Source organism: Macrobrachium rosenbergii, chromosome 49 (genome assembly GCF_040412425.1).
Source record: "Macrobrachium rosenbergii isolate ZJJX-2024 chromosome 49, ASM4041242v1, whole genome shotgun sequence".
Lineage (NCBI taxonomy): Eukaryota > Metazoa > Arthropoda > Malacostraca > Decapoda > Palaemonidae > Macrobrachium > Macrobrachium rosenbergii.
In genome coordinates, this window is record NC_089789.1 from 2,029,870 (window position 1) to 2,055,208 (window position 25,339).

Genomic DNA, 25,339 nt, shown 5'->3' on the forward strand with positions numbered 1-25,339 from the left:
ACAACCAGTTAAACACTAAAAATAAAACAATTCTTGTTAATTATATATACAAATAAATCGACAGTTCTTGGTAATTCAGTCTCCTTTAATCTTTGCACATTTGGCAAATGAAAGCAATGACAATGCAACTGCTTCCGATTTAAAGGCATAATGCTTCCACTCAAAAGGGATTCTGTCTACAGGGTTCAGCTGCATTACTTAGTCTTTTATTCCACTTATACCTACTGACTGAAAACAAATCCATCACACCAACCTTAGGAGTTCAGAAATGAGACCCTTTTGACTAATTCAACAACTTTATAATATCATGTATAATAGTACACAGTAATAAAATATAATAATACTGCACTCCCAGTGAAATAATTATCTATGTTACTATCAACATGAGATAATTTACACATAAATCTTGGCAGATTATTTATCTATACAGTATAAAGCAGCTGCTGCTGCTCTGACATCTTTAAAAGCAACACTTAATATCCAAGTTTTTGGACCATATATATATATATATAACATAGAACATGAATGTACAACATAATTTCACATCTAATTTTTCCATTATAATACTATATACTTGTAATGCCACAATATGTGATACTTTTTTTTCTGTAGAATACTCATATTTCTTGAAAAACTGACATCTGTGACATTAAATCTAGAAGAATTAAAGGAAAATTATGGCTACAGTAAACCCCCTGTATTCGTGTTCTCATGGTTCACGGACTCACGCATTCGCGGGTTTCTCTGTGGAACTTATCTAGTCATTTTTCACGGAAAATTCGCCCATTCACGGTATTTTTCACTGAGAAATATTCACTAATTACTGTATTTTCATATAATTTTCATGAATAAATGCACTTTTTGTGATAAAACTATTAAAATACTCAAGTATAAGCATTTTTACAGGGTTTTTCTTGGTTTAAGCTATCAAAATGGTCAGTTCTAATTGTTTTTAGAGGGGTTTTAAGCATTCGCGGGGGTGTGTGGGACGCATCCCCAGCGAATACGGGGGGTTCACTATATTAGGAACACTACTACTTATATGATCATCGAACTCATCTAATAATTCAATATTCATTCACAGCTGCCCTCTAATAGACCAAGTCCTTGGCTACATTAAATACTACTAATAAATCTCAGTGACCATGAATTAATTTGAAAACTATGACACCACAAACATAAAACGTTATATAAATGTCAAGCCTATAAAATCTTTGCAGAATGCATGAGAGAAAGAAATGACAATTGTGAGAAAGAAATGACAATTGTGATGACACAAAGAAATCATAGGAATAAGAAAATTTTCAGATTAAAACCAGCAACTATATAACATTAAAAAAACATGAATTTGGCAAGGATACACTTTGGTTGGTAGTTCCAGAAACTGTAATAGGTTTCAATGCATTGATATTGACATCCCATAATCCAAAACTTCTCTTAGAAATCTTTTGAGGTCTAAAAGGAAAATGGTTTGCTTTGTGTGAAGTGCTGATGAGTGATTTTGCCCCCAGGCTACAGCACATTGTGGTAACAAGACTGGGGGAGGCGTAGAAATAACCTCGTCTCTTTCACATTTGATGGACAGCAATGTGGGGGTGCTTCTTTCATTCTCTGACTTATATCTTCCATCATCTGCAAGAAAAAACATCCAGGTAATAAAATCATTGTGAAATTTAAGAAGTTATACAGATTATTAGAAACTATTTTTGTTGGGATTGCCTATTAAAAGAAAATGTCTCTTATCCAAGAATTTTCAGGGAGGTTTTTGCTCACATAAAGATCCTTTAAGCAATTTACAAGTGCTTGGAAGTTTTATTCTTGAAATAAACATACATCACAATATATTGTAAGGCTTAGTGCTTGTTTTGTGTTCGGAACAACTGTTTCCTTGTGGGTGCACTCCTCTCCCGGTGGTGCTTATTTTTTTGCATATAGAGTTTACGTCTGTTGCCTTCGCTTTGGTAGCATTAGTCAAGTTTGGGTAATCATCGAGTCAGGGTCTAGACAGCATAGCAGCATGGATTCGTTGAACAGCAGGTAGTAGTTACCTGTTGGCCCCTACAGCATTTGAGGATAAGAACTTCGTTCGAGCTCGAGGATGAGTTGATGACCAACCCTAGTCATCTGTGGAGAGGAGGCATTCCTCTGGGACAGCAATTTGGCTGTCACATCGACTCTGCTGTGAACGTCTGTGTTTCGTGGATGTGTTCATGTTTGCCGTCACGGGGCGGTTTTGACGACTTCACAGCAGTAGTTTGATGGTCATCCTCGATGACCTTTGATGGTCATCCTCTGTGACCTTTGATGGTCATCCTCTGTGACCCTTGTTAGTGGTCTTGACATCTCTGGGTAGATGTTCAGTTTTGTACTGTAGGAGGATTGTGAATTATTATTACAGATATTTATGAACTGATTGAGTGATGTGGTATTTACAATTGTTATTTGTGCTGCTTTAATGATTTGTGTATTTTTGGTTACACCATTATTTATGTTAATTGATGCTACTTGTAGTCATTATGCTGTCTGTATTGTTTATTATTGTTTGATGTAGCTGAAATGTTGTTCAATTTTATATGGTATTTTGTTACTTTTTGCTGTTGTGGTAACGTTTTATTTTAAAGTAACTAATTTTGCTACAACTTTGTTATTTATGACTGACTCTTTGGTTGTGTGATGTGGTACATTTATTTATTGACGTACGCCGGACTTGACTCAATTGTAAATATGTATATTACGTAATGTTAATAAACTAGTTTTAAGGTTATTTTGCTGGTGTTGTTGCTCCCCTTTCCCCGTTGTTGTCTTGATTTCTGCCAGTCATTCAAGTCCACTTCTGTAACTGATGATAGAACCTGATGAACCGTGTAGTGGTTCATAACAATATCAATTATCAAAAGAAAATCAAAATAAATGTACAAAATAAACAGCAATCAGAGCATATACCAAAAGATGCTATTGAAAACAGCCTATGAGAGAAATTGATCCCTTCATCTACCTATATCATACAAACTGCTGAGTACCTTTTACTTTCACACCAAGCTTGTTTTGTTCACACAATATAGAATATGAATTGCTTTTGGTTGGCTCATCAAGGTTGATTCACAAGAAGTCCTATTATGCAACAGTTTACATTACAGAAATGACTATCCATTACACAGTGAAACATGGTAAAGAGGGGGTCACATTGACATTACACTATCAAACACATCAAGAAAAGAAAAATTTTTAAAAATCAAGTTTTCTATCCCTCTAACACTACAGTTTTTCCATATTCTTTCAACGAAAACTAAATTTCTGTGGGCACTATAAAATAAGAGCCATAATCATCAGTAATGTAATAGTCAACAACTTCTGGGGTCAACACCAAGTCTGAGTCCAGGAGTGAAACAAAGTTTTCATACTGTCTGAGTCAACACTGTATGTTTTAAGGTCCAGGTGTCATAGTTCTATTACACTCAATCATCCAGTCAAATTAAAAAATAAAAGTGAAGAAACTTATCCAAATGATGAAACTGATGCATTTAATTACTAAACTAACAATAGCTTAGGACATTCTTTAGGGTTCATCCCATAATCAACAAGGTTACCATACTAGTAATGCAAAATAGTGTACTGCTGCCACTTGAAAGTACTGACTGTATGTGTAATAACTGGGGAGGCTTCTTAACTGAATTTAGTCTGGTGGCTCTTCATCCAGAACCTGTACAGAGCTTTGCTAGACACCAAGATATTTTTTAATAAAGACTGGAAGCTACATTCTAACATAAAAGTATTGAAGAAGCCGCATGAAACGGATTTTGATATTTAAATCTGTACAGTTCATTATAAGGGCTCATTAATACAACAAGATCTTATACCAAATATTCAATGGCAAATAGCAATATTTATACTTCTATTGTTTAAAGGTCATGCCCGATACATTACTAAAGGGTAATTTGGGTAGAGGAACATGACTCAAACAGGGCCTGCTTCAATCACGCCGTGACAGATGAAATTAATGCCTTTCTTATTTTGGACTTGATGTTTTCCTGCCTCTAACCAGGATATTAACTCTCAAGAAAGGGGGATGACAAGAAAGTTAAAAGATCAGAGCAAAGCACTAATGGTATGAGAGAGAGAGAGAGATAGAGATCAACTTCACCCCACCTGGGGAGAGGGACTACCTTGCCAAGGCCCTCTCATGTGGACTTAGATACTTTTAATTGCATTTATTGTAAACAAACACATTGGAGCTCACTTCTAGACTGAATACAAAGTGCCTGATCAAGTTCAAGTTAATGCCCTGTACTGTATTAGGATTGCTGAAGGGACCTGTAGCATTGCATCTTGGCTCATTTGGTAGTATATCCAGGAACTTGTGTAAAAACAGATTTTTAATTGTCGAGATACGGTGAGGCAGACTAAGTTAAGAGGCCATGAGTTCAAATGACGTACAAGCTATCTCAGCTGTTATGATATTAGGTTGAGATAGAAAGCAGACTAAGTTAAGAGACCATGAGTTCAAATGAATGATGTACAAGCTATCTCAGCTATGTTATGGTATTAGTTGAGACAGAAAGCAGACTAAGTTAAGAGGCCATGAGTTCAAATGATGTACAGGCTATCTCAGCTATGTTATGACATTAGGTTGAGGACAGAAAGCAGACTAAGTTAAGAGGCCACAAGTTCAAATGATGTACAAGCTATCTCAGCTATGTTATGATATTAGGTTGAGGTAGAAGCATCTGACACTGGCACTAGATTGGAAGTGAAGGGCAAAGGTTTTTGGTTGTAATGGTAGATTTAGGACAAAGGTCCCTTTGGTTTTGTAGATATACAGAATTGTATGGTGTTCATAGTTACACTTAATGCTGCATGGTTTCACTATCTTCAGACCAGCAAAGTAAGGAAGGTCATGCAAATTCTCAACCTTTTCTGAGAAATTACTTAGTATGGCCTCCAGCCTGCCAATTTTTCCTTAGTTTGTTGGGTGGGAGGAAGGACCATACTAGGATGCAACAGTCTATGGCAGGTCTGATCAAAGTCATCCATAGTATGTGAATGGTGTTGAAATCTCTTTCTGCAACATTCTTAGTATCCATGCTGATTGTTATGACAGATTGCCATGATTCTGTCAAGTCAACCATGTTAAGTCATCCAAATGATGATTTCCAAACCCTTTAGTTGGTGATTCGTCATAATGTTGGAACTTCCACCTGGGTCAAGATCATGACTGAAATTTCTAGTTTTTTTACCAGTGTATGCGCTTGAATTCATCACTGTTAAAGATTCTTTGTTAACTTGCACTCATGGATAGACTAAATTATACAGTTCAATCTGAAAATGTTCAGTCTGAAAAGTGGAGACATGGGAATGACTGGCAAATAAAGATGCAAATGAGTTATGTAGGGTGTTGTCAATACTGCAAATCAAAATAGAGAGAGCCAGAACAGTTCCTCACAGGAAACCTGATATGACTTGGGCTGGTTTGGATACTGCTACATTGGCTGATACTTGGAGCTTTCAAAATATGAGAAAATTATGTAGCTAGGTCCCTACATGTCCACCTGTCCATTGTTCTTTGAGCTTAATGCATAGTAAGAAGTTGTCACCTTTGTCTAAGGTTTTGGTAAACCCAATATAAAAATGTCAATTTCACTGTCCAGTTCTAGAATTCTAGTTATTGACTATCTGGGTGACTATCTGTTATACCACAGATCTCCTGTGTAGTCATACTGGTTAGTAGGGAGGAGATTGAAAAAATCCTTAGGATTTTCTCAAAAGAGTTTTAGAGGGTGAAGTTTTAGTGTTATCTTAGGTATGGTTTCAGAAGAGCTTTTGCTGTCTGGATTTAGTGCTGGACAAGTGATTGCATGCATGATGAATTTTTGCAATGTCATCATTTGTTGACGATTCTTGCCAAAGGAGATGAAAAGGTTTCCTCAGTTAATTTTTGTATGATTTTAACAGCAATTCCAGGAAGTGGTCTAGTCAAGCTACACAGTTAATTTGAAGAGAGCCAATTTCCTTTTCAATCATATCTTCCATATGGTCATTATCTTGTAGCAAATGGAGATTGTCACTTTGGTCAAAGAATACAGTTGAGTCCTCTACCTTGTCATTTGGGTCTCTGGCTGATTATATGGAAAACTACTGCTCTGGTAGGCAGCTGTAAATCTGTTCTGGTGTGATCAACAATTCATCGACTTTGAGAGGGCCAGTTCCACTTTCTCTTTTCAATATTTGTGTGCACACGAGAACAACTTTGGGTTATTTCATATATTCTTTGCTGCCTTGTTTTCCTCAGCTTGGTTTTCAGCCTTCAGAGAATTTGGTATACTTTGTTCTTCCTGCAGATTTCAGCTGTTATCTTAGGCACTCTGCTCAAGTTCAGTGGCATTTCGCTCTCTGAAATAAAACTCACCAGTCTCTCGGAATTATGTAAGTTGTCCTGCCTGACAGACTCTTATATCTAGGGCCTTTCTGATGTATTAATTTGAAGGATTGCAGTTGCTCAGCAACAAGAAGAGCTTGATTTCAACCTTGTGGATGCTGAAATCAAGGATTGAAAAGAGGCACTCTATGTGGTGGTGTGCATGACATTCAGTTGAACATTATATTTAGTGCCACATACTATTAGTTGATGATCAGAGAGATAAGCGTTGCCCTGAGATGTTCCTTAGGAGTTATGATTACTTGTAAAAATTAAAGTGAAGGTGTTTTCTCATGATTTCATTAGAGATTATGAGTGACACATATCGTAATTTGTGGTGCATCAACTTACAGTCATTCCCCTCTCAACTGCATTAGGAAAATTAGAATCCCCAGGTACCAATATAAAATCGGTCCATCAATTATCCAGTTTCAACACTCTCCTGCAGGCTCAACACAATATATATGTATGTATGTATGTATACAGGCAGTCCCCGGGTTACGACAGGTCCAGCTTATGATGTTTTGAGGCTACGACGCTTTTCAAATATATTCATCAGAAATTATTTCCCAGTTTACAACACGTTCCAGGGTTATGACACTTACGACACTGATCCGATGGAAGAAATATGGTCACAAAATGGCAGAATAATCAAAATTTGGAGGTTTTTTGATGAAAAACTTAATAAAAATGCTGTTTACATCGTTTCCAATGCACCCAAAGCATTAGAGGTACAGGAAGAGGAATTTTTTACATTTTTCAACGATTTTTCGGCTTACAACAATTTTCAGCTTACATAGAAACGGAACATCATAAATAGGCATAGAAACAGAACCCCATCATAAACCGAGGACTGCCTATATATATATATATATATATATATATATATATATATATATATATATATATATATATATATATATATATATATATATATATATAATAAAAAAATCACAGTAGATGCATGGGACTTCAGTGTACATGAATCTCACAGAAAAAAAATGTTAAAAAAATATAATCATCACTGGGGTAGACTTTGGGAATCTCAGTATACTGATGAATTTTAGATAGAACACCCAAAGCATATTTTTAACTCTATTTTTGATGTTTCGGTACAAATCTGGTACCGTTTTGAAAAATCAGCTGAAATGAGCAAGACATGGGTATCGTAAAAGTATATACAATATTAAAATTATTGAAAAATCAGCTGAAATGAGCAAAAGACATGGGTATCATAAAAGTATATACAATATTAAAATTACAAAATACAATAAAGGTCTAAAAATTAAGACTAGGACATGATGATATAAAACGTATTTGCATTATGTGCAAAAGGAAATTAACTGCCATCAAGGTTTAAAGCTGGCTTATTTCATCTAATCAATATAGATTCTAACATTCTGAGTTCTTGTTCATTCCTGGACTTTTGTCAATATTTTAAAGTCCTCTCTGTTTAGTTATGTGACAGACTTCGACAGTGATCTCTTATTGCTGACTGTAGAGGTATTACCAGTGGTACACCTGTTCGTGAACACACAGCTCTGTGTTGGTTGACTTGACACGTAAGATTCTTTATACTAGAGCCGATATATTCCAAATTGCAACTGGAGCACCTACGTCAGATTTACAATGCTAATGACACTTCTTTGTTTTGGCACTCGCCCCCAACTAATACCCAGGCATCTATGAGTGAGAATATAGTTCCTGGGAAGAAAACTGGCAAAGACAAATTCTCTGCTTTGCTTGGGGAAAATGCTTCAGGTATTCACCAACTGAAGCCACGGTGTCTCAAGGACTGTGTGAATGTGCTACCTGTGATTTTTGATAACACGAAAAACACATGGTTCAGTAGTGAAGTTTTCAGCGAGTGGTTTTTTAACCATTTTATTCCTGAAGTGTGCTACTTTCAGAACACATTACATATTGCTCCTGTCAAAAAGGTTTTATAATAAATTGGAAAAAATTCTGCCTCATGCCCAGCAGACAGTATCAGTGGTTGGGAATGTGTTGGAATACTCTTCATTGCCAGTTGTCTCTCCCCATCAAAACTCAGAACAGAATAAGGAAAAACCTCAAAAGGTTCCTAGAGCAGCCCAGAGTTTCCAGACGGCAATTAGAACACATGATGGGTCTACTGCAGTTTGCATCAGTAATAGATCCAATACTCAGATTGCAACTGAAAAAAGCTAACAAATTTTGGCTATCGCACGTAAGAAAAAAGATGTGAGACCGATCTCACCAAAAGAATCAAAAAGTTAGGAAGATACTTCAGCCTTGGAATCAGAAGGAATCTCTGGTGAAACACATCACCCTGACTCCTCCATCTGTAAGAGTGACAATACACATAGATGCCTCGTTGACAGGCTGGGGGAGGACATTGGGAGGTGGTGTCATATTGACTTCCTGAAACTGATGGCTGTCTTTTTGTCTCTCAAAAAACTCAAACCTCCAGAAGAGACATATATTCTGTTGGTTCTAGACAACATGACTGCAATGTCCTGCATCAAGGGATCGGGATCATGTTCACCTCCTCTCAACATGGTAATGCTAGCCATCCTTACGATGGCACAAGTAAAGAGGTGGCACCTGTCTGCAGTTCACCTCACAGGGTCTCTCAATGTAATAGCAGACTCTCTATCAAGGAAAACAACAGCCTCAACAGAGTGGATATTGGACAACCATTCTTTTCAAACAATAGCCAACATGCTTCCATACCCGGAAGTGGACCTGTTCACCACATACGAGAATCACAAACTCCCAGTATATTTATCTCCGAACTTGGACAATCAAGCAATAGTAAGAGATGTCTTCCTACAAGACTGGAACAAGTGGAGGACAATATATCTTTTTCCTCCATTGTCCCAGATTTCAAAGGTTTTGAGCAAACTCCCAACCTTCAGTGGAACAGCTTACTTAATAGCCCTAAATTGGCCAAACAGGATTGGTTCCTATCACTTCAACAACGGGCAAAAAGATCAATTCCACCGTCGTCCGCTGTTCTATCCCAGAAAGTAAGAGGGAAAATCGTTTATGCATCCCCCTTTCTGAGCCAAGACCTTCACGTATGGATTTTTTACACATTATCTACCGTGAAAACTACTCGCCCAACATTGTTAGGTACCTAGTGCAAAAATTACGGACATCATCTATCCAACAATACCAGTCCATATGGAAGATATGGTTAGATTATATCCACACTGAGAGCCCAGTTGAAATTCTACAGGAACACTTTTAAATTATCTAATATATCTTTTTGAAGAGAAATGCCTTGCAGTTACAACAATCATGGCATACAAGGCAGCATTAGCAGAACCCCTGCTTTATGGATTCGGGATTGACTCCAGCATAGAAGTTGTTACTTACCTTCTGCGGTCTTTTGCTCTACAAAGACCTGCTCCCGAAAGACTTCCAATTACTTGGTCCCTGAACAAGGTACTTGAACTTCTATCTACCTCTCAATTCAGCGGACCCAATACAACCGTAAATCACAAACTACAAAAGGCAATCTTACTGATTGCATTAACATCAGGAGCTTGTATTAGTGAACTGGGCTCTGGGACAGGGACAATATATCACACAAAATGCTGATAATCAATCATTTATTATTGTCCCCAGGACCATCATTCCTGGCCAAGAATGAGGGTCCTTTAAGAATGAAATCTATTCTTATAAGAAAACTCAGTTTAGAAGACAAAACATTATGCCCAGTTCAAGCACTTAAGGTTTACCTAGAGGTCATGGAAAACATCCCAGAAGATCCGATTTTCCTACACCCTAGCGCGAATAAACCACTCTCTCTACAAGGGCTAAGAATAATTTTAGTGTCCCTCATTAAAAAAGCAAACCCACACTCCTTGCCTAGGTCACATGACATCAGGAAAGTAAGTACGTTGTTGGCCTTCTTCAGAAATGTCTCTTTCCAAGAAGTCTCCGAAAGTACAGGGTGGACATCAGAGACAGTGTTCTCAAAACATTACTGCCATGAGCTCGAACAAATTCGTCTATATTGCACGTCAGTAGGTGGTATGGTTAGTCCTGACCCCATAGGCTCAACAGCAGAAAACCAGGGGTCTTCCTAACGGGTGAGTATGCTGACTATTTCTGGGGAAGATACGAAAAGACTACAATCGTACCCCACATACTTAGGTATATCGCTTGTTTCACCCTAAAAATCCAAGTTCTTGTTTAGTTTCTCGTTTCTTGTTACCAAAACCCCAAAAGGTTTTTTAGAATAAGGAATGGGGCTTGAAACTTGTGGCTTGACCTCGGACCATTAATGTTTTTCTTTGGGTTGTTTGGGATTAAAATTTTGAGAGCTTAAGCCTTTTTTCACCTGTCAATTTCTTTTGTAAAGCCCCTTGAGGATGAAACAAGCGACTAGGCTACCAAAAAACAGGTTTTGATGTAGGAAAAACCTATTTTTGGTAGTCGCTATTGAGTCCTCAAAACCCTCCCACTCCCCTGGGATTTGAGTAGGGGATTTGAGCAAGGGATCATCCTACATTGACCAGCAGAGACTATGGAGCTGGTCTTTTGCCTGCACTGGTCATAAACAAGATGGCAGACGCGCATGCTCAATGGTCACTTCTTGCATTTTTTGGCGTAGGAAAAACTGGGTTCAGCTTCACTGAAGATAAAGGAAAATGCCCTCTTATCTTTGAGTCCATTACACCCTATCATGTGTCACAGTGTTTTCATTATGACACAATACCAGGCTACAAGACCAGGCTAGAAAAATCTTGAGGACTCAACAGCGACTACCAAAAATACCAAAAATAGGTTTTTTCACTTACGTTCTGTTGTAACAGTTAAAAACCTCCTCTCTCCAAAACATGGTTCAAGATCTTATTATCAACTGAGTCAAATACGAAAAATATTTTTCAAATGTGCATTCTCTCTCTACATTTCACGTGCTCACAAGTTGATTTTCATACTTTAGAGAACTCGTCATGTGTCACTTAGTGTCCTGTTAGTTGCTCAGAGTCAAAATATATATTAGATATAAAGTACTGTACATGATAAAGTTCATTTCCCTTAATGAAATGTAATACTGTACATATAATAAATGTAATAATAATTTCACCACCATTAAATGCATGTATACATAGGTACACGCAGTACCTATGGTCATATTTCTTTACTTTATCTGATTTAGTATTCCTATAGTCATATGATTATCAACCATAACAGTACACAAGAGAATATTTCATCACTGCTGATGTTTCATCTCAAATCACAGTAAAAATATTTAAAATCTGAGTTTCATATGTAGGGAACACAAAAGGAAACATGTTGTAGCAAGCTTACCCACGCCACGGAATTAGTAAATGCATACATGTTGCCATTTTTCTTCTTTTTTCTTTTTTGGCTTAGTTTACTGTACCATATTTCATTACAAGTTGAGTTGATTTTAAGTATGAATATCTCAAATATCATAACAGTACACAAGAGACTATTTTACCACTTGATATTTCAACTCAGCTGTTTCTCTCTCGCTCTCTTGTATCCTATTCACATGATTGCATTTATATTTTGGTTTGTAAGAATAAAAACCGAGAAAACTCAGAAAAATATAAACGAGAATACTGTGGCATATAATATAAATAAAAAGTGGAAAGTGCATTACTGTGCTTAGGTTTTGATGTGAACATACCTCCCCCTCTCTCTCTCTCACTGAGGGATTACTGTACTCCAATTACGTAGTATTATTAATATTACTACAGTTTCTTTGAAGAAAAAAGTTATTTACAGATAGCAACATACAGTGTTGTAATTACAGATAGCCTAGAAGCTCTAAAACACAAACTATAATGGTAATATTGTTTAACAAACTCAGAAATTGTATTCACTTAGGAAATTTCACTTCATTCAAATTAAAATTTTAGTTCAAAAAGCAGTTTCAAAGACCTAGGTAGTTTAACAAAGACTATCATTTACCACAACTTTTAAGCACAAAAAGCTCCTTCAGCTTTCTGTATGGAAACAATGCCTTGGCACTAGTAATTAATAGTTAAGTTCATCAGATTTCAGCATTTAATGAAAAATTATACTTGAAACAAATTAAATTTTATTAGAATCTTTTATATAAAAGAAATTCAAACAAATATAAATACTGTATTGAAATGCTTCTAATATTTTTTTTATTAATTTGTAGATCTTTGTAATCTTACATAATTGTTTTTAGAATTTTCCTTAAGAATTCTTAGTCTGTAAGTGTGAATTTTCAATTTGTAAAGAACTATGAAGCAGGCTACTGAGAGGGCGTAAGAAAAGGAGTGGGAACACAGAGGATGAAGTGGAAAGAGACAGCTCAACTACTGACAGAGTCTATCATAGCACAAACTTTAGCGTACGCATAAAGCTTGTACTAATCTATGCAACAACAATGGGAACGGACAAAAATTTAAAAAAAGATCTGAAAAGGTGTGACTATAGAAAACCAAGATTCACAGCATCTTAGCAGACAGAGGTTATACTGGCTGGAAAAAATACCAGAATCTCAAAGATTGATATGGTTTGGACAAGTGATGAGAAGGGATTAGGAACAGTTAGCTGGAAAAGTAGCAATATGGAAATAGGACGAAGATCTGCATGATGACGATGAAATCACAAAAAAGGGGGGATACATAGAGCCTAGGCTAGATGGGAATTGCAGACAAAAGTACACAGGGCAAAAGACTGAAGAAACCCCATTTCACTTCTGAACCTGACATTATTTTTAAATATGCAGTGAAACTATTAAGAAGAAATATGTTGTGGAGCATTCAAGTACTTCCATATTACGATGGTTAGCAACAAGAAAACTTGAAGTGTTAATTTTTATTATAGCAATTTTCTACAATTATTTCTGAACAATGTTTAACCTTCACTTTACTCCGAGAGTTATATCAGGTTTTTTTTATTGTAGCTGAGGGGTTTGTGAAGCCCCAAACTACGCCCTCACAGGAATTAATTGCGTAACTAAGGGAGAGTTAAAGCCCAGCCTTGGTATGGTTAGTTGTCATCTCAATCCAACACCAATTCCCTCCAGCCTCTGTCACCCCTCCTGGAAACTCCAGCCAATGAAAAGTGTTTTTGTTTAGCATTTTGTTGGTGGCAGTGGACTTTGTTATGCAGTCGGTTTTCAAAAATGAGTGATGACAGCAGACTTTGGTAATTAGTTGATGACAATGAAATCTGATGTTCTGATACCAATTTGTAGCAATGGAATTTGGCAGTCTATGTTAATCTGTAACAGTAAGAATTTGATGTGTTTTGTTGGTGATACTGTGTTCGAACTTCAGTAGGCTTTTTTCTGTTTTCTGAGTCCAGTCCCGTGTCAGCCGGTGAAATTCCATTACAGCACGAATTTCTAGGTATAACATTGCTAGATATACCAGAGAAAAAGAGCTTTCAGGAAAGCTGGGGTTACTACCCCCAGTCGAGCGCCTTCTAGGAAGACGTCGGTATAAAGAAGGGTGAGTGAAATACCACTACCACGGAAACCTACTCGAAAGATCTCTCCCTATCAAAATCCCGGAACAGAGCGGTGAGCCGTTACAGCCCCTACACTCAACACCCGCCAGGGCCGGCGACACCAGCGCCACCTACCTCATTCCATTTTCTAGCACGTGACTGCACCGTTTCTTTTTGTGTGCTCGTCTCTCTTTTATTTGGATTTTCTCGCATCTCTGATGGCATCGAGCAGCTTTACCATCTCTAAGTTAAGTACCATCTTCTTGTGGGGTTTTGTTCTATTTTTTGGCTGTTACGGTCTCGTATTTTCATAAATATTGAGATCTTATTATGGCGCCACACGGCGTCCCCGCCAGCCATGTCGATCACGAGGCGACTCCTTCAGTTCTTTTCAGTTGGAGTTGTCTCTCGTCGTTATAGATAGATTTTGACCCCTTGGTTCCCTTCCTGGTGGTTCCTTGCGGTGGCTCCCCCTTTTTGTTTATGAATTACATTTCATTGGCCTACTCGGCCTTTGTTAGGGTGATGCCCGTCCAGGTACCCCAGGTTGGGTTCCTGTGTATTTTTGGTCTCAAGTAGGCTAATTATTTTATGCTTGGAGATGGTGCTCTCTTTTTATTTTATTTTTATTTTTTTATTTAATTTATTTTTGTGGTTTACCTCTGTGTGGTGGCGGCAGCCTCAGATCTAACCGCTTCCCGAGGTAGGCTACGCTCCCTATTGAGCACATTTTGGTTCCATTCTTTATGTGTGATGGTTATTTTGTGGAGTAGGCTTGTTTGCTTCCATCCCCTTGCCCTGGGTGTGGAGATCAGGTTGAAGGAGTTTTGGTTGCTGTTTCCTCCGGGGTCGTTTTTCGGTGGGCAGAGTGAGCCCCTTAGTTCTCTTCCTCCATTTGGGGGGAATCGAGTTCTTTGGATGTGTTTCCTCTAGGCTAGTCGCCTCCTTGCCCGCCCTTCTCGATCCCGGTTGGTTCTCGGCACAAAATTTCTCTCCCTGTTGCTTCCCCCTCCCTTCTGCACTCCTCCCTTTTTCCTAGCCTATACTAGGTTAGGTCCATATTAGGCTTCGCCTAGGTAGGAGTCGGGCTTCGGGTTGCGTAGCTTCCAGTAGTAGACTACCCTCCCAAGTTTCATTTTCTTGGAGGTATGGATGCAGTTGAGCGGGTGATATGTTTCTCCCTGTCTCCTGTTCCCTTCCTGGTAGCCTACTCCTCCCCCTCCCCTCTCCAGCCTTGCTCTACTCGCGCGGGTGACGCTAGATGGCGTTTTCTCCGAGTTCAGGGACTCCTCCTGTTGGTAGAGGGATTCGCTCCCTCCCATATCGTCCCTAGCATCGCTGTATTGGGGTTGGTGGTTCGTTTACTCGAACGTGTTCGAGTCACTATCCATACCTCTCGTCTCCCCGTCGGGTTACGTAGATACGGTAAAATATAATTGCTCCGGCTTATGTTATGAACATACGAGCATTTTGCCCGTCTTGTTTCTCCGGCGGGGAAGTAAGGGCGGAAGGATATTCATTATATAAGGGGAGCGGATCCCTCCGGTCTCCGGAGTATTTACCATCACTTGTTATTGTTATTATTTTTGTCTGTTATTTAGATAAGTCTGTTTATCTACAGGAGTACTCTCCTTTATGTTATATACGTGAGTCCGGTCCTACACCCGGGGGCTCCGCCGTTATTTTTACTGGCAGCCCTTATGGTTAGTTCCTGGTTTCTCTTTCCTTCATTCCCCGGAGTACTCCGGGGTCTGAAAGCTTTTACCTTCAACTCTGTGTAATTTAGAGCTTTTTGGCCCAGTTTATGATAAGGGAGTTCTTCTCCGCCGGAGTATTCCGGTTGTAGTTGAGTTTCCCGGCCTTGCCGGCTTTAGATTGCTTAGGGTGGGAGGTTCATGTACTTTTCTACTTACAGACTGTTCGCTGTGAGGAGCCGGGGTGTACCGCCTCCTCCAACAACCCCACGGTCACGTAGTATGTCGGACCCACGCTGGTTGTGCGGTCCGACTTGATGACCTGGTTGTTTGGCACCCGATGGTTGTGAGGTTTGCTTCGCTCTCTGCACAACCGTCCAGGATGAGTCGGTAAGTGACAGTCTTTTTCTTCCGCTTTATGCTCCTCATATTGTATATTGTTTATGAGGTTCCCGGACTGGTTTTTCGTTCTTAGCTAATTGTTGGTTTTCTTACAGGCGGACGAAACTTCCAAGAAGTCTGCCTTGGAATCCCTCCGGGCCTGGGTGGCTGGGTTTGGCAGGAATGTTCCGTCGGGAAGCCCCTACGTCCTCGACGCCAGGTTGAGGACTTGCTCTACCCGGCGCACGGGTGGCGGCCGCAGTGCCTGAAGATCTTGCCACCCCTATCATCCAGCAAATCCGGGATGAGACCCAGCCACCCCAAGTGGATATCCTCTACGCTGAGGTCTCGGAGGATGTAGCCGCCTTGGATCTTAACCTGGAACCGATGAACACAGAGCAGGACCAGGTGGTAAGTGGTGAGGTGGTGAGGTTGTTGGGGCGGCCCCCTCTGTTTGACTCCCCTGCTTCATCCGTCTCTTCTTTTGCAGGTTTCGTGAAGTCTTCCTCCTTGGGTGATAGAGCTCCGTCTGCTATCCCCAAGTTGAAGTTGAAGACTTCATGGAAGGCGAAGGGCTACAAGTCCTCGACTTCCAAGAAGGCATCGCCCTTCCCCCCGTCGAAGGCTAAGGTTTCAGGACCTGTAGCCTCCGGGAGCAAGTCTGGTTCCTCCGGCAAAGGCGCGAGTAAGAGGGCTGCAAAACCAAGCCCTCCTCGCCAACCTGCTTTTGACGCAGAGGCCTTTGCAAATCAACTTTATAAGAGGTTTACAGAGGACCTAGATCGAGATTTAATAAAATCTCTGAGAAGTTGGCCAGTCATGATAACATACTGGCGGAAATGGCTCACCACCCCAGCCGAACCACAGTATGTTATCCCCGACACTGCGGACCTCCCGCGTTCGATGTCGGTAACCCTTGGCGCCGCACTCCGGGCCATCCAACATGATGGCAAGCTGACAGTTGAAGGTCTTGGCACGAGACGGTTGGAGGAATTGGAGTTCTTCCCCCCCGATCTCCTGCCCAGGTTTTACAGAGGAAGCTTGGATTCGGTCAGATAAGGTTCCTAGGAGACTGTCATCGTCCCTAGGGACCAAGCTCAGTCGGCTCTTCTGCGCACTCTGACGGAGTGGCAGGCAGATAACACTGAAGTTGACTCCTTTCAAGGGCAACTTTACAATGTTCGCCCTGGGAGACAATCTACCCACCCTTGCTTGGACAAAGTCGCTCTGGCTACGGCCCGGCGTGCTTTGATGGTAATCCGTTACCACAGTTAAGAGAAACAGACCCTACTTCCCTGGTATTCCCAGGAAGTAATGAGTTCTGGGTGGACGCCCCGTCCACTTTCACTGTCGGGAAGCTGGACCCCTTCTGCGCTTCCACGCAATTCAGTGAGCAGCTCCCCAAGCTGCCGGAATCTTTATTGAAGGCGGAGTTTGATGCCCGGATTAAGTTAGCCCGGTCCTTGAACTCCGTCTGCCTTACAGAAGCTACTGCCGTCTCCTGCTCGGACGAGCCATTCTTTCAAGTTTTGGCTAAGTCCTTGCTAGCTGGCTTCCAGTCTGACTTGTTCGAGTTTATCATGGCCAGACTGGAATGCAGGAAGTTCATCTTCGCCGATGCTACTATCCGCCACGAGCCTAACAAGCTCGTTAAAAAGCTCGATCTGGGGACCTAACCTCTTCCCTGAAGAGGAGGTCACAAACGTTATGGCCGAGGCTACACGGGCCAATCAGAGTCTCGCTCTCGCTGGGGCATTTCTGCCTATGGCGCAAGACCCCAGAATCGGCCGGCCCCAAGCGAGAGGAGGCAAACGCTTCAGGAGGCATAAGAGGCCCCACCATCAGGCGGTAGTCCAAGCCGTCCCGGTCTCGGCAGTAGCACAGCCTTCTACCTCCAAGGCTCACCCCCAACAGTATGTGCTGGTCCAACCAGCTGCACCCTCTTATGTGGCTTCACCAGCGTACAACCCACATATGAGGGCCGTGGATACTTTCACGGCCTTAATAGGGTTGCAAAGGAGGAAGAGGCAAAGTCCCTCATAGAGGAAGCCCAACACCACCCCAAGGGAAGACCTGGACGTGGTAGGGGAATAAACCCGCTCCCTCCCACTGAGAGAACACAGGTAGGCGGTCGCTTGTATTGGTTCAGGGACCAATGGACCTTCAGCCCTTGGGCACACAGCATTGTGTCCAAAGGACTAGGATGGAGCTGGATCAAGAACCCTCCTCCTCTAACCAGATTTTACCAGCCACCCACATCAATCCTACAGGATTACGTGACAGAATTGCTCAACAAACGAGCAATAAAGAAAGTAAGGCACCTAAAGTTTCAAGGCAGGTTATTCACTGTTCCCAAAAAGACTCCGATCAGCAAAGAGTGATCCTGGATCTGTCGCGTCTAAATCTATACATAAAATGCGACAAATTTCGCATGCTTACGGTAGCTCAAGTACGGACTCTACTTCCGGTGGAGCCGTCACCACCACCTCTATCGATCTTTCAGGCGCTTATTATCACGTCCCGATTGCGCGGAACTTCTCTCAGTTCCTCGGTTTCAGACTCGGGAATCAAGCCTACTCCTTCAGGGTCATGCCCTTCGGTCTGAACATTGCGCCCAGGGTATTCACCAAGCTGGCGGACACGGTAGTGCAACAACTCCGGTCTCGAGGATATCCCTAGCAGCGTGCCTGGACGATTGGATAATTTGGGCACCAACAGTTCGAGTGTCAGAAGGCTACGTCCATAGTCATCAATTTCCTGGAGTCGCTAGGTTTTCAACTGAACAGAGAGAAGTCCCGCCTGACTCCGAGTCCCGGTTTCAGTGGCTGGGTCTCCAGTGGGATCTGTCCTCTCACACACGTTATCTCTCCCGCCTCCCAAGAGGAAAGAGATAGCATCTCTCACCAGGAGATTCCTCAAAAATCCATCGGCATCCCGCCGATCCCAAGAAAGAGTCCTTGGGTCTCTTCAGTTTGCCTCAGTGACAGACCTGCTCTTAAAGCGAAATTAAAAGACATAAACAGAGTGTGGCGGAGTCGAGCCAATGTCAAGCTCAGAGACAAGGTCTCCTCTATTCCTCGAATCTTAAAGACAAGACTGCGGCCTTGGACCTCAGTCAGAGGCCTGTCCAAAACAGTTCCGCTTCAATTTCCCCCTCCGGCACTAGTTTGTTCACACAGACGCGCTTCCCTAAGCGGCTGGGGGGATATTCACCAAAACAGAAAGTACAAGGAACGTGGTCCACAATGTTTCAGCAGTTCCATATAAATACCCTGGAAGCTATGGCGGTCTTTCTAACTCTGAAGAAAATCCGCCCCAACCGGATTCATATCAGGCTGGTGTTGGACAGCGCAGTGGTAGTTCATTGCATCAACAGGGCGGCTCCAAATCAGGTCGAGTAAACCAAGTAATGGTTGCTATCTTCTCCTGGCGAACAAGCACGGCTGGCACCTGTCAGCCACCCACCCAGCGGGGTGCGGAACGTGGTGGCGGATTCCCTGTCCAGGGCTACTCCGTTGGAGACGGAGTGGTCCCTGGACGTGGAATCTTTCAAATGGATTTGCCGCCAGGTTCCAGGCCTCCAAGTGGATCTGTTCGCAACGGAGAGCAACTTCAAGCTCCCCTGTTATGTGGCCCCCAACCTGGACCCTCAGGCGTACGCCACAGACGCCATGACAGTAGATTGGAACAATTGGGAGAAGATTTATCTGTTCCTCCAATAAATTTACTGCTGAAAGTATTACACAAACTCAGGACATTCAAAGGTCAACCAGCCTAGTAGCCCCTTTTGGCCGAAGAGCAATTGGTTCCCTCTTCTTCAGGAACTGGGATTACGGAGCCTTCGGATTCCCAAGCCCATTCTGACCCAGACAGTACAAACCAAGACTGTGTCAGCTTCCTCAAGAATTCAGAATGCCCTAGTTTTATGGACTTTATAAAATTCGCAGCCCAAAAAGGAGCGAACATTGACCCTGTCAACACTCTGTTTTAGAATCAGATAAAGAGATTCTACTCTTAGACAGTATGACTCAGCAGTCAAAAAATTAGCCTCCTTCCTAAAAGCATCTGAAGCCAAAATCATGACAGCTAATTTAGGAGTTTCCTTCTTTAGATCACTGTTTGAGAAAGGCCTTGCTCGGCCACTATTACCACAGTCAAGTCAGCATTGAAGAAAGTATTTCTTTCTGGCTTTAAAATCGACCTTACAGATTCCTATTTTTCATCTATCCCCAGAGCATGCGCTCGTCTGAGACCAGTATCACGCCCACAGTCTGTTACGTGGTTTCTCAATGACGTCCTTAAGTTAGCATCAGAGTTGGATAACTTTCATTGCTCTTATCAGGATCTGTTAAGGAAGACTTTATTTTTGATTAGCTTGGCTTCAGGTGCTAGAATCTCAGAGCTGTCGGCTCTCACTAGAGGTGATAATTTTGTGAACTTCCTCCCGTCTGGAGAGGTCCTCCTTTCCCCTGACCCTAGATTTTTAGCTAAGAACGAAGACCCACAGGACAGGTGGTCTCCTTGGAAGGTGGTGCCCCTTCCTCAAGACCAGTCTTTATGTCCAGTTTATACACTTAAATCTTACCTTTTAAGAACTCCACAGAGTAAGTCGGGTCCTCTTTTTATCAGGGAGAAAGGTGGTACTCTTTCACTGAATGCTATAAGACAACAAATTCTATATTTCATTAAACAGGCCAACCCAGATTCAGTTCTAAGGTTCATGATATTCGAGCAGTTGCTACTTCCATTAATTACTTTCATAATATGGACTTCTCAGAGTTATCTAAATTTCTGGGTTGGAAATCACCTCTAGTGTTTAAACGCCACTATTTAAAAATCGCTCGAAGCCCTGAAATTTTCTACCATAGCTGTGGGAAGTGTCATCTCCCCACCTTAACTAATCATATCCTTATCCTTTCCTTTCCCCCGCCCGCCTGCCTCATTTACTTCTCTGCTTATTCTCCTGGTTGATTATACCTCACTGCCTGGCTCCTCATATTCATGTATCTTGTATCTGTTGATGGAAAAGTGTAATCTGACATGCCATGATTTTTTTTCTTATGGGGTACTGGACGGTTTTTATTTGGCTCCATTACCCCAGATATATGTATATGTTCTGTATATGTTAATTTTCATTGATCTTGTCTCTTACGTGTTTAGCCTAAGTTTACGTGTATAGTATTAAGGTTGTATTTGCAATTATTTTATGCACATTTCATGTTTCACCTTGCTTTAAGTAATTTTAAGATTTTTGGGGCTTCTTCCCGTCGTGCCGGGACCTCCCCACGTTTCATAGTATTAAGTTTTTGATGTGCCTTAGATTTAGTATACCTTAGTTTTAGTATTCTTGCTACATGAAAGAGATTACTTGATTAAAATTATTTTTGTAAAATTTTTGCCTTTTTCTTCAGATTACCCTTTTTTCCTTGTAGTTGCAGCCTTGGCATGATTCTCTATCACTATTTCACCGGCTGACACGGGACTGGACTCAGAAAAGGGATTTTGACAAAGGAAAATCTATTTCTGAGAAGGTCCCGTGTCACCCGTGACCCTCCCTGGATCACCTAGTACTCCCCCCCCACTTGCACATGCCAAGTCTGGGGTTAATGCTAGCATGGAATGAGGTAGGTGGCGCTGGTGTCGCCGTCCTGGCGGGTGTTGAGTGTAGGGGCTGTAACGGCTCACCGCTCTGTTCCGGGGATTTTGATAGGGAGAGATCTTTCGAGTAGGTTTCCGTGGTAGTGGTATTTCACTCACCCTTCTTTATACCGACGTCTTCCTAGAAGACGCTCGACTGGGGGTAGTAACCCCAGCTTTCCTGAAAGCTCTTTTTCTCTGGTATATCTAGCAATGTTATACCTAGAAATTCGTGCTGTAATGGAATTTCACCGGGTGACACGGGACCTTCCTCAGAAATAGATTTTTCCTTTGTCAAAATCCCTTTTTTACAGTAATGTGGGCTCCAGGACAATAGGGATTGTCCTGTTGGTGCATGTTCTTTGAGTTCAAGATTCACTGTCAATCAATTAATGAAAGTATGTGATAATTCTAAAATTTTAGTGAATCCATTCTTTGTATACTTTGAGGTACAGTGCTACCTGGCTTTTCCCTGCTTCACTTTTAGACTTCATTTTGTCATGGATTTTTGTGGAACACATTACTGTATCCACTTTTCTGCAAGGGAACTTTCACTTATTCGCAAATTTTGTATATAACATTACTACAGTGTAAGTACACTGTAAATTATTTTTATTATAAAAATCTGTATTAAGTCACAAACACAATCTGAAAAGATACAGTAATTAGTGAATAAACAGTATTGCTCTGAGAAATAAGCTAATTAGTGATAATTTTAATTGTTTTTACCAATATATAAAGAAAACCGGAGGACTTTAATATTGTGAGAGAAAATGGCTATGCTTATGTATACAAGGGTAACTTGGTTAGCTGTCAAACATTCTGTAAGACAGATTTAATTTGTTTTAAAGGTTTATTTAATTTGTATTAAACATTTTATAGATATTTTGCAGTGTTTACATTAATATTAATATTTTAAAATTAGTAAATCATTGTTGTAACCATTTTAAGGGTGCATATGCATAAGAGTAACAGTTGTAAAGGGTACTAATCTAAGATGGCTTAAGGTGTTTTGGGATGATGGTTTGGGGTATACAGTAAACCCCCCGTATCTGCGGGGATGCGTACCACATGCCCCCCTTGTGAACAGCTAAAACCAGCGAATGCTTAGAACCCTTCTGTATACATATATGGTAGCCTAGCCTACACTATAAAATATACTCTTTTACATACAGAATGGCGAACCGGTTGAGCTTCAGACTGTCATTCGATGGGCGGAGTTCAATTCCGCGGCCGGCTGATGAAGAGTTAGAGGAATTGATTTCTGGTGATAGAAATTCATTTCTCGCTATAATGGTTCGGATTCCACAATAAGCTGTAGGTCCCGTTGCTAAGTAACCAATTGGTTCTTAGCCACGTAAAATAAGTCTAATCCTTCGGGCCAGCCCTAGGAGAGCTGTTAATCAGCTCAGTGGTCTGGTAAAACTAAGGTATACTTAACTTTAACATACAGAATATAGTAATTATTAATGTCAGCTAATTCTGGAGGTTCATGCAAAGTGACTTATGATAATTCAATACAAAGAGAAATTGAATAACGAACAAGAATTAGCTTAGCCTACACTATGGTATATTGTATACATACTCGGTAGCGTAGCCTACATTATACTGTACTCTATATTTGCATATCGTATTGTATAAACGTCAATATAACGAATATGCAACTTTTCCATGGATCTTTTAAAATGTTATGCCTTAATTCACTCTATCCAATAATATTGTTTACATTGCTTTTGTATTATAAATTGCAATCATAGCAATCATCAATGTTTTGGTTTGGAAATGTTTATGCGGTGTTTATTTCGCGGCATTTAACTCAGTTCAGAGCACTTCTCTTGCTTCTAGTTTGCGTAAATGAATCTCTAGAGTCTGGATACTTTATTTATAAGGGGCGAGGTTATTTTTCGTTATACGAAGTGTATTTAAGTCGAAATACGTCTCGTTGTGAAATTACTTTATCTATTATTTTCGTTAATAGATGATGACTGATGATGACTGTTTGGGGGCGTTTGTTTTGTGTAAAAAAATTCAAGTTTCCGTTTGCTATTTTCACTTGATTTCATCATAATACGAGCTTTACGTGTTTATCATTTATCGGCGTAAAAATAACAGTACTGTAATGTGTTCTTTCATGCCCAGTAGTTCTGATTAAAATACTTTCTCTCCCATTTTAATTACGATCGAGTTTCATCCATGTTGCCGATGCACGATAATTTACAGTATAGTCATTAGCAGCTTGAACATTGCTTTCTCAGCTTCAGCTACAACTTGCAGCTTAAATTTAGCAGTATATTTCCTTGATCTTTTATCCATACCAAATGAGGGTATAATGTAAAAATATATCAGTCCAATTCTACTTAACATCATTTGTGCCATAACTGTTTATTACCGTATGATGGTTGAAATACAGGTAAACGGCTGTTGTTATCCGATTCGGTTATAAGCAAAACAACAGTTTCTTGGTCGGTTGTTTATGGCTGTATGCATTTTCGAAGAGTATAACGTTACTAACAATACTTGTATCATTCTCTTTTACTTTTTTATCTAGAAGATGGGATAAAGAGATGGAGGAAAAGTTGTCTTTTGTAATTTGGTCTCTCTCACTGCCTGATTACACTGCTGCCTGCGCCCGTGCAAAATTTAAAAATATTTTATAAATAATATTGTCGTATCGGTATTAATTGCTTACCCCACTGCAAAATCGAATTATCATAAGATGAATTATCGTAACTCAAGCATTACCTGAGTATTTTAATAGTTTTATCACAAAAAGTGCATTTAGTCATGAAAATGAGATGAAAATCCAATATTTAGGAATATTTCTCAGTGAAAAAATACATAAAATGGGCAAATTTCCGCAAATAATGGGTAGATATGTTCCAAAGAGAAATCTGTGAATACGTGAGTCCACGAATCGTGAGAACGCGAATAGGGGGGCTTTACTTACTGTTGTTTGCATTGATATTAAATTGTTTTAGTATGATACTTTAAGGTATATTTTTTATTGAACTACTAGATTAAGCAGTGAACTTTTAAGAGAGAGAGTTATAAGCATTTTAGTTTACAGAGTACAGGGTGTTTGGCAGTTATAAGCATTTTTTGAGGGGATTTTGAATTTCTGCAGATTTTGCATTTCCGCAGTGGGTTCTGGAACCTATCCCCACAAAACAGTGGAGGAGCACTGTATCACAAAGTTTACTTTTTATATTCTTCATTCAGGATGTTGATGCTGTGACACTTTTGTAAACAGGAAGTTTAAAATTGTATGATACATTAAGAAATTGTTAAGTTGTAAACAAATACAGTAAGATATTATCAATTTACTATCAGGCATCTTTATGGGAACATTAAATACAATGTGTCTCTAAATTAAGTTTGGGAACTGTTAAACACAAATTTGTAAATAGAAAACTAGCACTTTAATATGGCTGAATTTAAATTCAACAGCAGATACGTAAAATAGCTAACCTATACACCTCACCGCTACCCAACTACTCAGCTATTCAATTACTTAATTTCATTACTCATGAGTCTCAGTTTAGTTTGCTGGCGGTGTGCTGCATTCAATTGCCATCCTTTTATATTTTTTGGCTAATACACCAATTTATCCTTAACTGATGGCTGAGGAAGCATTATTGAAATGTGGTACAGAAAAACCTGCAAATAATAGATTCCTCTGTTTTTGAATGTACAAGTAAAATTGATAGTGAACTGAAATTTTGACATTGTGAAAAAAGCAAGGCTGCATACCAAAGCTGGA

General features: G+C 40.3%; 1 protein-coding gene across 1 annotated transcript in view; it reads right to left on the minus strand.

The window, feature by feature from the left end:
• Positions 1 to 277: 277 nt before the first annotated feature.
• The window catches only part of LOC136832024 (cryptochrome-1-like), a 368,545-nt gene continuing 343,483 nt past the window's right edge, over positions 278 to 25,339 (minus strand). Inside the window, exon 13 of the mRNA XM_067092517.1 lies at positions 278 to 1,632. Coding sequence (XP_066948618.1) covers positions 1,513 to 1,632 — 120 coding nt within the window. The 3' untranslated portion in view covers positions 278 to 1,512. The remainder of the gene's footprint in view (positions 1,633 to 25,339) is intronic.